The 16,039-nt window shown below is 36.9% G+C and overlaps 1 protein-coding gene across 5 annotated transcripts in view; it reads left to right on the top strand.

Moving 5' to 3' along the window:
• NEBL (nebulette) overlaps window positions 1-16,039 on the top strand; it is a 269,788-nt gene that overhangs the window by 174,807 nt on the left and 78,942 nt on the right. For 3 of the 5 annotated variants that reach the window (XM_037385195.1, XM_037385192.1, XM_037385193.1), the window contains exons 3-5: window positions 5,315-5,419; window positions 7,537-7,647; window positions 14,085-14,195. The exons of the other annotated variants lie outside the window; for them this stretch is intronic. In XM_037385195.1, the coding sequence (XP_037241092.1) occupies window positions 5,315-5,419; window positions 7,537-7,647; window positions 14,085-14,195 (327 nt within the window). The remainder of the gene's footprint in view (window positions 1-5,314; window positions 5,420-7,536; window positions 7,648-14,084; window positions 14,196-16,039) is intronic. 5 annotated transcript variants of the gene reach the window in all.

Raw genomic sequence — 16,039 nt, forward strand, 5'->3', positions numbered from 1 at the left:
TTGGGTAGATCTTTTAAGAGAAGCTGCAAGATGGCTCCCTTATAATCTCAAGCTACTTTAGGAAGTAGAGATTATTAGTATTTTTACTGACGGTTGTCTACATGCTTTCTTTGGGAAAAGAATGGCATATGGTACAATAAATGCTTGTCAACTCATGTAAAGGGCAAAATGAAAATGGACCTGGAGCACTTATCTGTCCCAAAATACATTTATTGCTTCCATGCAACTGGTTTCTAAACATGATTGCTGCTCTTAAAGGCAAAAACTCCTTAAAAAATGCTGAAGAGATACTTTCTTTAATTGAAAAGAAATTTTTATTGTGCTGTGTACCCATTAGAAGTAATGTTGGCTGTGGCTGTTAATTAACTGATAAATGGAGTGGCTGTATTTTTTCTTGATTTTCTGCAGGGGCTTGGGAGCTAAGGTGAGTAACTAAGTTAAGCCATCTTTCTGAAGCCTGCAATGGTTCAGGGATGTGGGCTTTTGCTGAAAACTTGTGATCCATTTAGTCTGTTAGGTTTTCCTTGAGATATGTAAAGCGTAATGGCAAAGTGTCATTAATGCTCTCATGGCAGTAGTAATATGTAATGGTCCAGACCATTTAATTTCAAAGAAGGGACTGTGTTTCTAAATGGCATCCAATTTTTGGCCCTTATTCTGCCTCTCCTGAAATCAGTAGGTGTTTCTTCATTGGCTTGAATGGGATATGTATATATGGGGGGTGAATTTGGTTTCCCAGAATTTCTTGCTATAACTGGAATTTATTATGACCAGTGAAGTCCTTTGTGCTGTGGGGCTAAGTTCCTCACCCTGCACACTTCATTGTGGAGGCCAGTAAACTGCAAGGAGTTTGCATTCTTGCCTTTAATTTTTGACTCGATAACATTCAGAACTTTATATATTCTTTGTCCTTTTTAGCATGAATCTTATTGTTGGTGTACATCTGTACATTTTATGTGTAAAATGCGTACAATTTTATGGGGCTTACAGTTTGGTCATAAGATGACCTTGGGACAGCAGCCAGTGTCCTTGCTGACCGCGAGACTGGGTGATTGCCCTTTTGTGTTGGTGGAGCTGTCAGCACAGCTCCTCCATCAGAACGCTGTGCCAGGAGCGCTCATGACTGGATACTGGGGTTGCATTACGCTTGCCCTGCATTCTTTGCAAGCTGGCTTTAATTTGGCAATATGGGTTTTAAAAAGTCTTACAGTGGCAGCCCTTCACACACGTGTACTTTTCAGCCTTGAACTGTATGTAGGGGAAGTTGTGAAGTGTTCACATGCTCCGGTTCTTGAGGAAATCCCCATTTTCATTTGAGGTTGGCAGATGTTTGTTCTGTGGCTGTGATACCCCCTGGATTGTTTCTCCCTAAAGCCATTTCATTTAATCTCCCTCCATTATGCAATTTTATTCCACAGATGTTTTCAAAATGTCACGTGTGTTTGATTTGTATGAATTAGCACCCTTTTCAGGCCTTTTCTCTTCCATATTGAAATTGAGCTTGTCCATTTGCTTGGATTACTTATGTTTTGGTATATTCTCATCTGTTTCTTTTGGTTGCGTGGTGTGATGTTGTGAATACTGTTATAAGCAGAGAGGAAGATTACTATACAAATAAAATGGTCATTGACCAAACTGTCATAATCCTTTTTGGTAGAGAGGCAGACACTGCCTTCTGAAGATTCTGCTGAATTTGTTTTACGATACCAGTGCTTCTTTTCTGCTATGGGAAAAAGTAGTGCTAGTTTCTGTGTAGCTGTCCTTATACAGAGTCCAACTTTTTTTTTTGCATGTCCCTGTTATAAAGGAAGGGCCAGAGCAGAAACGGAGTGCCTTTTTACTCATACTGATACGGTTGTGACCGCCTAATTTAGGATGGAGCTGTTTCTATGAATGCACCGTTACTAGTCATATCCTCTAACTCAGGAGGACTTTGAGGTCCAAATTCTTGGAGTCTAGTAAAATACTGTGAGGCGACAATACTGTGTGGTTGCTGTTCTTGTGCTTTTCTCTAGGTTTCTGTGGCCACAGAGAGGGGATTTGGTATTACTTGGTCTGTGGCCTAACACAACTCTTAGTCTTACGAGACTGTAAATTAAGAAATGTGGGATCGGAAAGGGAATCCTTAGTGGAAAAAAGTTCCCTTTTGGTCTAGCATAAGAGCTAGATAAGAAGGTTCAGACCTTTTTGTGGCTTTTCTAAGCTTAAATGGGTCTTCGAGAGATGACAGTTGTATAATGGATCTTGGCACAATGACTGTCAACATGGTTACATCATTGATGTTAAGATACTAAGAACAGTTTTTTGAGTATATTCATATCAAAGTTAGATTAATATGTACCCCTGAATACAAAGGAAAGGTGGCTGCTTGGACTAAACTGTTACCATTGGAGCCTTTCCTTTAGCCCACAGTCTCCTCCTGTGTCTCTCCTGTGGAAGAGGCTGATAGAACAGGCCATGGGTGAGATGAATTTCCTTGGCGAGCCAGGAAGCTTCAGCCTGAAGGTTGGATGCTGTAGTTTTATAAAGTTGATCTTGCCAAATAACATCCATTCAGAAAAAAATGCAATTTTAAGCTTATTGTTTTGGTGGTTGTCTAGGAATTTTAATCCAATTTAACTGGATAGCTGTGTTGCTGGTCAGAGTTGTTTTATGATGAGTCGGGGAGAAGAAAGGGATCAGGAGAGAGCTATTAAAAATTCGGCCTTCAGTGAGCTATTGGACTTCAAAAGTATATCAAAAGAGCAGTGGTGGCTCCAGGCCATCATTTGCAAATTTTTCCTATTATTTGTTTTTTTCTCCAGGCTTACCAGTTCTATTCAACCTAAACAGTGTATTTTGTGGTGAGGGGTAAGTCACTTGCAGGCAAAATTTCCTGTTCAGTATTTTAGACATTTGAATTTGTAACCCCAGACTTTGGAGAACAGTGTTAGCTGCTCTGCCTATTGCTTCTAGGCGTTGGTTAAGTTCAGTCCTAGTCAACCTCTTAAGCCTTTTGCTTACATCATTTGTAACAGATGCACTTTTAAAGTGCAGATGTCATGAGTTCATGATACTTGTCCCATTTCACCTTCCAGCTTTCTGATTCCTTGCGATCCAAACACTTCTGTAGCAGACTGGAGTGTGTTGGATCAGGTTGACTGCACATTTTGTTGCATGTCCTCTCTAAATTGCTCACTTGAGCCTACAGGCGTTTTGTGGCCTCTATGGGTTACTATAATAAATGTGAATAATATAGGAGTAAGGAGGTGGCACTAGTCCTTTACTGCTTTCAGTTATTTTGAAAGCGTGACTTACACACAGACACACACTCACTCTCAATTAAGAGATACCTTAGAAAGCTTTCATGTTTAATTTTTGAATGTGATTATTGCTCTGTAATTAAAATGGATGTAATTACAGTCAGGTCTCAGGTATCTGTGGGTGATTTATCGAAGTTGTGAGTGGCAAGACTCTCCATCTCCTCTACCAAAGTCTCAGCTTTGCTGGAGTTTCCACTGGGAATGCCATCAAACCTAACCAGTAGACAGTCAGCTCTGTAGACTTCACAAGTCCCTTTTCAGCCATATCACTGTGAACAAATATAATCCTACAAAGCCTTTTTTTTTTTTTTTTTTTTTTTATTAAGGCTAGGTATGTTCATGTGCACATGCATACACACACTTGCAAGTACATCCATGAATGCGTGCAAGTTAAAAGTGAGTGCCTGCGCATGTTTACCACAAAACTGCCCTTTTTGCGTGTTCTCTACGATTACCTAGGAGTCCAGTGACACACACAGGTTACATGAACCATTGAATTTGTGGGTTCCTGAGTAAAATTATGATACAGTAATTTTACACCCATTCTTCACCAAACATTTGTATTTAGAATACACTGATATACAGAGGCAGACAGTATGTTTGGTAATGAGATGTAGATCCCTTCAGTAGTCCAAATGTGGGTGAGCTCAGTAGTAACCAAAATTATTTCCTGTGTGAGGATTACATAGTCATCAGTTTGAGATGAATTTGGCATTATCTAATCCATTTTGTGGTGGACAAAAAGTTTGCATCAGAAAGTACAGGAGCAGCTTTTGTGTAAGCTGCCATCCTACTCATGAATTTTCCAAGTCCCTGTAGAGGAGTGTAGACTACAACTTGTGATATCCATTAAGGATTCAGAGAAAGAGGAAATTAAGGCTGCATATTTCTGTAATGCTCAGATGCAGATCATATTGCTTCTGTCAGTGCTTGTCAGCAAGTCTAGAGTGCATAAATGCAAGCTGCTGTTGTGCAGAATGTGAAAATGAGGTTGAAGAAATGGAGGCAGATAATAACCATGAAAGCTTAATACTAAATAATACAATTTGCATTGAACTTAACTGTTCTATGTACAAAGAAATAAATGTCACTAAAAACATTGAAGGCTATCCATGTAAAGTGTCTGTCTTTAAAACTTATTTAATTCATCTCATCGTAATTCACCATCTTTCTTCACACAGTTCTTACATGATAAAGGTCCCTACACATTCACCATGTCCATAGATTTTATCCTTCTTGTGGTCTCACTAATACAAACACTGACTTCATCAACAGTCATGTGATTATTATACCTGCCTGTATCATTTGCCCCATGGTAAGAAAATGGTTGGTTTTGGGTTTTTTTTAAACAAAAAAAGAGTAGTGTTTTGGGTTTTTTTTGCAAAATATGTCATGGTGATCTACTTAAAAAATGGTTTCCTTTGTGCATACACGGTTTTAAAAAAGGCTGAATTTAAAATTTGTTTGGTCTTAAAGAAATCCTGTTACTACTTGAATGTCATGGCTGTTGGGTTGCTTTGTAGGCAATGATTTGGCAGTAGCCTTCTGAATTTATTCATGTAACTCTTGGATTCATACGGGGCATTTGATTATGTTACACAGATTCTGTGCTTGCTAGGTCTGTGTTAGAAGTTTAACAATTTTATCTTTGAGATCAAGGATCAAGGAGATCAATTATTAGATTCTCCTTTCTTTAGAGATACTAGCACATCTACAGCAGTGCTGAAAATGTGCTGTAGATGTAGAGAAAAATCGTATCTTTTTCATCTTTAAAGAATTCTGTGACTTTCATATAGCCCTGGTACTGTGTCTGAGAACTGGGTGTTTCCCTTTGGCTTAATTCGAGCCAGCCTGAGGTATTTGCAAGCCACCCAGCATAGTATCCATAAACAAAATAATAATAATAACAACAACCACATTAATAATACTGATGATAATAATAATAATAGCTGTTGTTTATTTTTCTGTTTTTTTTAAAGAGCAATTAAACTTCTTTTTTCTTCTCTTTGTAGATACACTATAAAGAAGAGTTTAAAAAATCTAAAGGCAAGTGCATATTTGTACCTGACACCCCACAGCTAAAACATGTGAAAAGTCTTGGTGCTTTTATTTCTGAGGTAAGACCTAAAAGATTGAAGACTTCTGTTTGCTGCTTATCCTTCCTAAAAACTCTCTCAATTGAATGTGATGGTTTTTAGAAGGGGAAGGATGGCTTATTTCAAATAACAACTCTTTAAAACTGAAGTAACTTAAATTAGTGTATACTATATACGTGAGTAATAATAATTTGGAATTATGCAACACTTTTATTTTGGGAGTCCAAGATACTTCATTAATAGTTCTGAGGCACTCCTAGCTATCCCATTCTGTGGATAGATAAACTAAGGAATAGGAAAAGGATTTCTTGTTACTTACTCTGCAGTAATGAGTTTTGCAGATTGTACCTGTGCATACTTTACCTGCTGCGGAGAATTCACAGCCTGGTAACAAACACAAGGAGACAAGGAATTTGTTAAACCCATGTTACCACCCCTGTCCTCCTTCAGCAAGGGATTAGGGGAACATCAGGTTAATGGCATCGGCAGGTTGCCTGAGCACTTGTATGCATGTACATGCATACCCATGTCAGAGTTTTTAGCTCTTCATGTACACACAAACACACACACAACTGTAGTGGCAGATAAAAAATGGCAGCTTCCAAAATGCCAGAGCTCTCCAGCTCTCCATGTCCCAGGTACAACATGTCATAGGATTGCATCTCTCATTGTTTTCCACAGCTGAGAACAGCGGTGGGAGTTTACCAGACAGAGTTGCTTTGTTAAGGAACTGCTGTTTGAGTGATTTGTCTGTCACTGTGACCCTTGAAACACTTAAAATTTTTGGTACCTCATTTTTTGTGCTGCCTTTTTGATTAAGTATATTCCAATATCCTTTCTGGAGTTATGTAATTTATATACATTCTGTATTCTGTTTTCACCAGTTTGCTGTGTGGCGACATTTAATATAAATGCATCCGATTAATATTTTTGTTGTGTTTTATTGAATTTTCTGAGAAAGAGTGGCATGTCTCAAGGGGCAGAAATGTGGTGAAATTATACTTTCTAAGGCACAGACTTGTACAGAAGCACAATACAGAGGGAGTATTTATCAAATCCATCTGTCTGATTCCCAATAAAAGCTGCTAATTATTACTCAGAGATTTAGAGATATAAAAACATTTCAAAAATTTAAACATGTTCTATGTTATCACACTGTTGAACACACTGGTTGCTTATTGCAGCATTACCTGAAGCCAATGATGTGATGGGTGGTTTGTCTTGTAAATTACTGACCTCTAGTGTCCCATAACCTGTTTTTGCAAAACTAGAACACTAAAATTCTTAACAGTTTGTCTACTGCAGGAAAGAGAGCCCTCTCTTTTGGGAAACGACAAGAAATGTTACAGCAAATTATTTATATATATATATGTATGTGTATAAATACATATGGGGAACTAGTCTCTTAATGAACAGCTATATATTGCACAGTAAATTAATGACATTAGTATAATTTAGGTTATCTTTGATATTTATGATTACTTTCACAGCATTACTTGACATTATTGTTTTATGGATTTGAAAACCTTAGATCTGAAGCAAAAGCCTCCCAGATTTTGAACTATTATTCTGGTCTGTCTCATAAAACCCTTTTGTGAGGAATTGCTAGTACTGACTACTGGATGAAGTACAGGATAAATAAAAAGCAATTTAAAAATGAATCTGTAATATGAGAAGACTAAATAGAAGTGATGGCAGACATGCTAACCCCAATCTTCCTGTCCTTTCCAGTTACATTTAATTGCTACTACTTATTAATCAGTAAAATACTTTTTGTTTGCCTCTTGTGGCACTCATTGTGCAAAACTTGGGAAAATGGAAAGAAAAAAGATAATTTTAGTTTTTAGAAACGATTTTTAAAAAGGCTAGAAAAATAACTGCTTTGCTTACCTTATTTTATACTCCCCCCCCAAATTATTGAATTTAATTAGGAGGTGCTGTGCATTGCTTGGTGAATTAGACACATACGCCTAAAGTATTTTAGTTATTTAAAGATCTGGTTTTGCTTGAAAGTTTATGACAGCATTAGATTTTTCCAGTTCTAATGGTCTATGGTATTTTATTTAATAGAAAAAATAAGTAGTGTGATAACTGTATCTTAATTTTTGCATTATATGTCACCTTTTTCTCCCCTCTAGGTGAAGTATAAAGGAGCTGCTAAGAAAGACCTTTCCAACTCTCTTTATCAGCAGATGCCAGCCACAATTGACAGTGTGTTTGCAAAAGAATTAATGCAACTTCAGAGCAAGGTACAATTTTAGAATCACAAAAATTATTTTAAAATGAATTGTGTGACAGAATATGACCAATTTGAATGATATATTTGAACGGATACTTGATCACCTGCTTTATTCATTTGGGTGAGTTCATCATCCAGAGTTTATTGTGATACCTTCCTAACTTCAACAACTACTCACTTCAAAAATCTTACTTGTTATTTTTATTAAATATAAATTTAAAAACTACTAGTGCATTTGTCAATCCAATGAAACCAATTAGAAATCCATGAATTCAATAAGGAATTACTGAATTCAGTGACATTGCACTCCATTTATAGAATAAATGGATCTTATATAAGAAACATTTCAATTTGGGTGTTGTATTAACTTTATGAAATGTTTGATGCTGAAAGGAAAACAAATAAATAATGTTTTTTTAAAGGCACTTACTGGTAGCAGTAAAAGTATTTCTGTTGATCTGCATACTACCACTCACAAAAAATTTTATAGAATTAAAAATATTAAGTCAAGTATATTGAGCATAGTGTAAAACATGCAAACAACCAGTAAAACAGTAAATTCAAGGTCATTTGCCTCCAGGGTCTTAAAAAATATAATGCCCTCAATGTAGGCAGGTGACCCTTCACTTCCATTGATCTCAGTGGAATTGAGTGTTAAGTATGTGTAATATGAATGAAGTTACAGATTTTCATTGTTACTCATGAGAGTTACAGCTGATAGACGGTCCTGATTTTCTGTCCACCAAGCATTTCCACATTTTTCTTGTTTTGCCTTTCTCCTCTCTTAAAGTTATTAACTATATATAGTTTAATACAGCCACTCTGTGAACACACTCTTAAATCCATATTATTGATTGTATCTCAGTATGCATTCTTCTAATGCAATGATTTTTTTTCAAATAAAGGAAAATATTCATAACAAAAGAAAGCACTGAAATCTTGGGACAGCTTGGAAAGAAGTGTTTTAATTTAAAACAATTTGTTAATCAAGGCTATGTTAAGCAAATATTATAAAATGAAGTATATTTTGGCTTTCATAGTTTGAACATATATATACTCAAGTTAAAGCAGCACCGTAGCTGAAATGACCTTAATGTGACATTTCATTGTACAGTGAGTGATTAGAAGAATTACAGTAGAAATAAATTGGGAATTAAAACTTGTATAACACTTCTAAACTATTAGCTTGATTTATAAAACACTACTGACTAACTTGACTATAAAACACTCACTAGCTTGCCACAGATTTACTGCTGGATTCATCACAATTGAGTAGATTCTACATTAGTTTACACAAATGAGGTTAATTGACATCAGTGATGTGGCAGAAAAAATAAATAACTAAGACTAAACATGAAACCATTTGATTCAACAAAAAAACCCCAACAACTTTTAAAGGAAAAGATTGACATTTTCATTTGATATTTTTGCAGGTTTTCCTCAATCATCCAGCAGTCCTAGAGAAACAAATATGCATATAGGATGAGTTGTACCTAAGCAGAAACTTTTCTTGTAAAATTCATACCATTCCATTAGGAACAGATGCATTATAAATCATAAACTACCATAAAACTTAAAATATACGCTGACACATTTTTCCAATTTGTGGTTTCTGTTGCAGTGGACCTGAATTTAATGATACTTTGAGAGAGATCCTAGGGGATTTTCTAGTGGAAAATCTTCTCTACAGTATTCAAATCTAATCCGTGTTGTGCCTATCACTGTGGTACCTAAGTAGCTAATACAAGGATTTCAGATTTCAGCTAGGTCAGGATATGGCAGAGGGGATTTCTGCTGCATCTATCTAGCTGGGATTGAGAATTTACAGGTCATTACTTCAGCGAGAGGAGACTGTGTATGCCATAGGAAGGAGAGAGAACAGCACCAGCTGGCCATTGTGCCAGCCCTCCTGCAAAAAGGCTGCTGTAGGCACAGAACTGCAGTCTGTCTCTCAATTATAGCAAGCTGATTTTAAATAGGTGGTGCTTTCCCGAGAGGTGGAGAATACGAGTACGTGTCCTCCTCCCCATCCACATCAGAACAAATTTACACCTTTGACTCCCTCTTCATGCTTCTTGAATGCGAGGCTGAGCTTGAATGCTTTTGTAGCCACATCAAGCAGGTGCTTTCTCTCGCTGTGATGCCATGCTCTTGGCAGGATCCATAGCTTCATCTGCCAAGCAGGTGAATCAGGACTAGGGGATCATGGTGTGGAAGAAAAAGAGCCACTGACCCTGCCTGCTATGGCCTGCTGGCACAGGACTGCTGAGGTTGGTATGCCTCTGCTGGGTGATCTCCTCACACAGGTGTGTCCTCTGCAGATGGTCTGTCCTCTGATTTGGTGTTTGATCCTAAAATGGTGCTGCTGCCCTGCTGCTGCCCAGCAGCTCAATTTTCAACCTACCTAGGTATAGTCCACTTTATTAATTTTTATACACTGTTTTAGATCACAGCCGTGATTTAGGAACTTGGAGGCAACAAGGGGACATTTCTTTTTTCTCACAAGAAATTATTCCCCCGCTACAGCTGCCCTCCACTGTTCTCTCCAGAGCAGACTACCATAGCATCATCTATCACTTTTGCATGCTTTAACTGGTACGGCAGTTGTCAGTGACTTCAGCAGAGCCAAGACCTTGTTCTGTAGGGTTCCAGCCATACAATGTCAGCACTGATGGGATCTTGCCATAATGGAGAGTACAACACCCAGACGTTTGTGGTTCTCCTCCTGTGAAACTTGCTCCCCATATTGGCTGTACTGGTTCGTGCTCAATTCCCTCTTCAAGATACATGGGAAAGACCGAAACAAGACCACCTCTGCAGGCTTTTTGCATAAAACCCATGTTTGCTCTTTGTGTTTTATTTAGAACTAGCATGAAGATGGAAGTAAATACCCACAGAGAAGGAAATCCATCCAAGATTTTGACAAAAAAATCATGACACTGTTTATGGGAAGAAAAATGTTTCAGGAGAATGAAGAAGAATTTCATAGCCCCACATACTTGCATGACTTTTATAAATTTTAGGTTTCCCTCTATGCAGAAAATTTGACTGTTGACTTCTAAATAGCTTTCTTGAGGGTGATTTTCCTCCCTCTCTCTTTTGCCATAGCTATCCCTCGGGTAAGCTGGAGAGAGCAGAAGTCCCTGTCCCCACTGTGTAACTTTATCTTCCTTGCCAGCCTACAAAGCTCTTCACCAATTTTCCTGTTATCTGCAACAAGAAAACAAAGTTGATGAGAGCAGTCTAGGCAGGAGCCCTCATTTTAATTTTCTTGAGAGGAAACGGGCATTTTCTGGAAAAATTGCATTTTCCTGTGGAAAATATTTCTGAAAGGAAATTTCTGATCATTGCTAGCCTTGGGCCAAGTCTTTTTCTTGTCTGAAGACCAGTAGAATGAATTCTTCATTACATAGAAAAAATTTTAATAAGGTGTCACAAATAATGATAAAGGTATTTAAAATTGCTTGGGGGGAAACAATGTTGAAAAAAGTATGTGTTTCATCACTTTTTTTAATCACATTATTTCTGCCATAAGAAGAGATTGCACTGGTTTTCTTCTTATCTGAAAGGAATAATCTAAAGCAAACTGAAGGCAGTTTAATTTTCTCCTTTGCACAGGGCAATATCTCAAATAGTAACTATATGTCAATGCTCAATAGTGTTTTCTGTTTGTTTTTGAAGATAATGAACCAAGTGTATATTAGTATTTTCAACCTCCATAGAGAAAGTTTCAGAGTTTTTCTTACTTATGGGCAGAATCCTCCTTTTATTTCACATGGATTTTTTTTTTTTACTATGATAAACCTATTTTTTGTGGTTTACTGCACATTTACAATCATATTACACATTATCAGACTGTTCTATGTAAGTCTTAATGATTTTGTATGGTATCAAATCTCATGTTCAAGATTTCCTCTTTTTTGTGGTAACAGGTATTAGTTTCCTGGACTTCTCTAGTTTTGTTTTACACCACTACATCGGATAATCTAATTCTCTATCTAGAGATTAAAATGGCATTTTCTGTGTTCTTTAACATTTCCTCCTACAAATCCTACATGGTGGTTTTTATGTTTAGAGCTCAGCTTACTGACTATAAAGGGAAATACAAAAAATAAATATTTAATAGTGTTTAAAGTATTCCAAATCAGAGGGTCATTCAGAGTTAAGTTAAAAGAGTGCAAAGCCTTCCTCAATGCAGCTTCCCAGTGACATGCTGTTGTAGAAGAGAGATAAGAAAAATAAAAAATGAGTACTTACAAATTAGTTCAATCTGAAGTCATACCTACTTAAATAATTGCCTTGTATTTCTCAAGTTAATAAATGGTGCCACTGCAGAGTAGAGGTTACATCAGTGACCTGTAATACTTGATCTCCCTCTAGAGTAGTTTCATATGTAGATTTGATAAAGAAAATTAAGTTCAGTTAAAATGTGAAAATCGACCTGAAATGGAAATAAATGTACATGTGCTAACATGTAAAATAATGGTTCTAAGAATATTCATGAAATAATCCTCATAAACATTTTTCCGTGCTTCCTTGGGACTGATTTAAAGATCTGGGAACAGTTCTGCACTAGACTGTCCAAAACTAAAGGAGACAGCTATTGAACTTCTCCTAGCTTGTGATTGCTTCAGGGTTACTTAAGTCAATTAATAACAATAATGTGAAAAGATAGGAAGAACACAGCTGTCAAATAGCAAGTCAAATATTCCTACATTAAGCTAAAGTAACAGTCATCTTTTCCCAAGATAGTAGACACTCAGTTGTAATTTCTGTTAGTTTTCTTGCTCTGGGTGTTTATGTGCTATTGTGTTTTGCTGTCTTGGTTACGTAGCTCATTCACCAAGAGAAGAATATAGATGTTGAACCAGCAAAGTGGCAATGTAATAAAATACATATAAATCAGTAGATTTTGGAAGTAACTGTACGAGTCTGCTTTTCAGAATGGTGGTAAGTGGGGAACATCTTTAAAGTGACAATGTGAAGCAGGAGAAGTAGCAAAACAGTTTTTGTGGCATATGTTTATATAATAATCATACTTTTGCAGGAGATCATTTGTTAGTGATGCTTCAGTCTTGTTAAAGACTATTTGCTTTTCCAGTTGCAAGACGTAATCAGTATAGGGTTATAGACATTTTGTTGTTTCAATTTGCGTTTGTTTCCCCGGAGGCCTGATCATGTTGGATTTACACTGTATTAAGGAGATGACACATTTTAAGTTTCCTAATTTGATACTTTCATTCATGTAGTAGCAGTGAAACACCCCCCATCCCCCACCCCACCACCCCGCACCCCCATTTTTTTGGTCTTAATCTCTCAGCCTATATATCATTTTTTAATATGATAGAGCCAGGGCAGATACTAATGTATTGCCTCGGACACTGTGATCTGTGACTCAGATGCAATCTTGCTAAACACAAACACATACAACATTTTCTCACAGTTCTAGTATCCTGTCCTAAAAAAGTCCAGATCGCCATAGTTGAGAGTTCCCATCTACAAACTTTCACAGTGTTCTTTTATTGCTGTCTAGGGGTTAAGTTTCAAATCCTTCTCCTCCTGATCAGCTTTCAGTCTTGTTTAGTGTTTGCTGTTTTCTTGGGGATTATTTTAATGCTTGCTCCTGAGAGCTGTTAGAAAATGAATTTTCTTGATGCTTGCTGCCTCTTCAGGCATCAAAACCTGGTGATTTTTCTTAATGTAAGCCTAAAAGCTTCTGACAAGGATAAGTGCAAGATCAGCTTTTCAAGAGTTCTAGTATGTGAATGTCTGTATATGTAAGTATAACACAGTACACTGAAAGCTGGATGAATGCCCAACATTGAGCTCAGTTTCTATTATAAAAATAAATTTGTTTATAAACTCACAATCCAGGTCCATTTTCATTTACCATGATGACTATTGAATGTAAATATTATTTTTCTTTGTGAACCTTGGGGACTAGTAAAAATGTGTGTTGTGCTAATAATTTCCTAACAGTGGAAGAAATAGATGTTTGGGCTATGAGTATTTCATACCTGTTTATTTATGAGGAATGCACAAAATCTTTTTTTCCCCCTGAAAGCAGGGGAAAAAAAGAAAACTGGAATAGTTAATTAGCTGATGGATCCAAGTGTTTCAAGTAAAAAAAGCTTTTGCTTATGCTTTTCCTTGGGCTGTCTTCTTACCTTGTTAATTTTCTATTTCTGTATGTTTCTTTTTCTTCCCCCTCTCTACCCATAACTCTGTTGGAATAACATATGCAGAGAAATCTCTCTGCTGACTGTGCCTCATATGTCTCTGTTTTGGGTGGAAGCTGCTCTCATTTCAAGGCTCTGGTTCCACTAAGGAGCTTAATTACTACATTTCTTCTTGAATACCGGCACACTATGACACTAGGTTTAACCCAGCTCATATTATTATACCTACTCTGCTGGGGTCACAAAAGTGTAATGTTACTCTTTTCAGGTTCTCTATAAACAAAAACATGATGCTGAGAAAGGAACTTCAGATTATGCACATATGAAGGAGCCTCCAGATATTAAGCATGCCATGGAAGTCAGTAAATACCAGAGTGATGTAAGTACTCCTCCATCTGAAATGAGTTTGCTTGTTTTGGGTAGATGCATCTAACAGCTAACTGAAATGAATTGGGCATGGAGTATTTTCATATTTGATTAGTTGGTATTTTTTTTACATTATTTGCTCTGAACTAATTTGGGACATGAATGGTATGTGACTTTTATTCTAAACTGCAGTGGAAAGCACTTGTTATTGTTTGTTAGTAGTAAGTGTTTTTAAGTGCTATCACTTTAAAAGAAAATTACAAACACAGGTTCTCTGATTCATGTGTACCTATTTGTACTTCAAAGGTATATAAAGCTCTTTGTTTACATGAGCACCAGCGTGGTTTCAGTGTCTTACACTGTCAACAGTTGGACAGTTCTTCAGGGTTCTGTATAGTGGAGAGAAGGGGGCTGTTTCTGCCCTGCTCTTGCACGCTTTTATGCATGTGAATAACTTTGATCCTGTCTCGTGAATACGTATCAAATGAGTTTCAAAGAACAGTTTATGACTTACCTTACAGAATCTGGGCCATAGAGTTCAGTTCAATACCTGGCACTAGTTTATACCATTGACCAAAGTATTTGTGTAGTTTTACTTAAAATAATTCACAAGTAATTTAGAGCATTTAGCAATATTTTAAAAGTTGGTTGCTTTTTTTTTCCTTTTTTTTTTTTTTTTTTTACAGCTGTTAACTTCTTTAAGTTATTTAGGTTTTCACAATGTAAAAGCCTAGTAACAGTATGTACATTTTTTCTTAGTATCAAGTCAGATTTTACTTCATGGTTAAGGTACCTTATACTAGCTCAGTGGACTACTGCTGGGGGAGAAATGCTACCAAGATTAGTGTCTTGAATGATAGAAACACAGCTTTGAAGAAAAATTTAGGTTTTGTAAAAACTTACTTATGAGAAAAGTAAATTTTAGGAAAAGATTAGCTAAAATAGTGGGGTCATTTTAAAGGGTACACAAAACCAGTAAGAACAGCTGACATGTAAATACCTTTGAAGTTATGATCCATTTCCATTCTTCTTAGGTAACCAGGTTAAGTCAGGTAGGTATGTGATTTTGTAACTCTTGTTTCTCAGATGAATGGGATATTTTTTTGCTGTTATCAGTGTAGAAAATTAAGCTTGGGTGTTCATTTTGAATTATCTTAAATTCACGGTATCCTCCCTCCTGTCAGTGTAACAAACTCTCTTAGGTTGTGTAGGCTGAAAACTAAATGTCAATGTTAGATGTATGTCCGTGTGTGCAGAATCTTGACAGCTGGCCGCTGATTAAAAGGCTGCTGGAAAACTTCAGGGAAGCATTATGTTTGAAGAATAACTTTTTCTTCTGCTGGGAAATACCTGCGTTGGAACTCCCAGCAGTAATTTGCAACCAGCCTTGATTACAGAATTCCCTCTTCCTGTCAAACTCCGGCTGTCTCTGCTGTTGGAAGCATCAGGATGTCAGATTGACAGAGCGTAGGAGCTGGGAACATGAACTTCTCTCCCTATAAGCAAGAGCTTTGCCTAGCAGTAGGAATGATGGTGGACTACTAGAGAAGGAAATAATGCTGGGAAGAGAGATGGGAATCCCTCTCAGAGAATGTGCTGGGACCAGGAGGTATATAAGACGAGTTTTTAGATCAAATTCATCATGGCCTGAGGATTAGTGTGCTAGTGCAAAAAGCATTCCCCTTCTACAGCTGTAGATCACCTGCTAACAGAATTAAAGAGAGCAGGGTACAGATGTAAGAGTAAGTGAAATTCAGTTGTTTCATCTTCTGTCACCCTTAAAGCAAGCAAATAAGGGCAATGATGGCAAACGTAGAAGGGAAGGATGTTTTGATAAATGAGAACTTTTAACAGCAC

Source organism: Falco rusticolus, chromosome 4 (assembly GCF_015220075.1).
Source record: "Falco rusticolus isolate bFalRus1 chromosome 4, bFalRus1.pri, whole genome shotgun sequence".
NCBI lineage: Eukaryota > Metazoa > Chordata > Aves > Falconiformes > Falconidae > Falco > Falco rusticolus.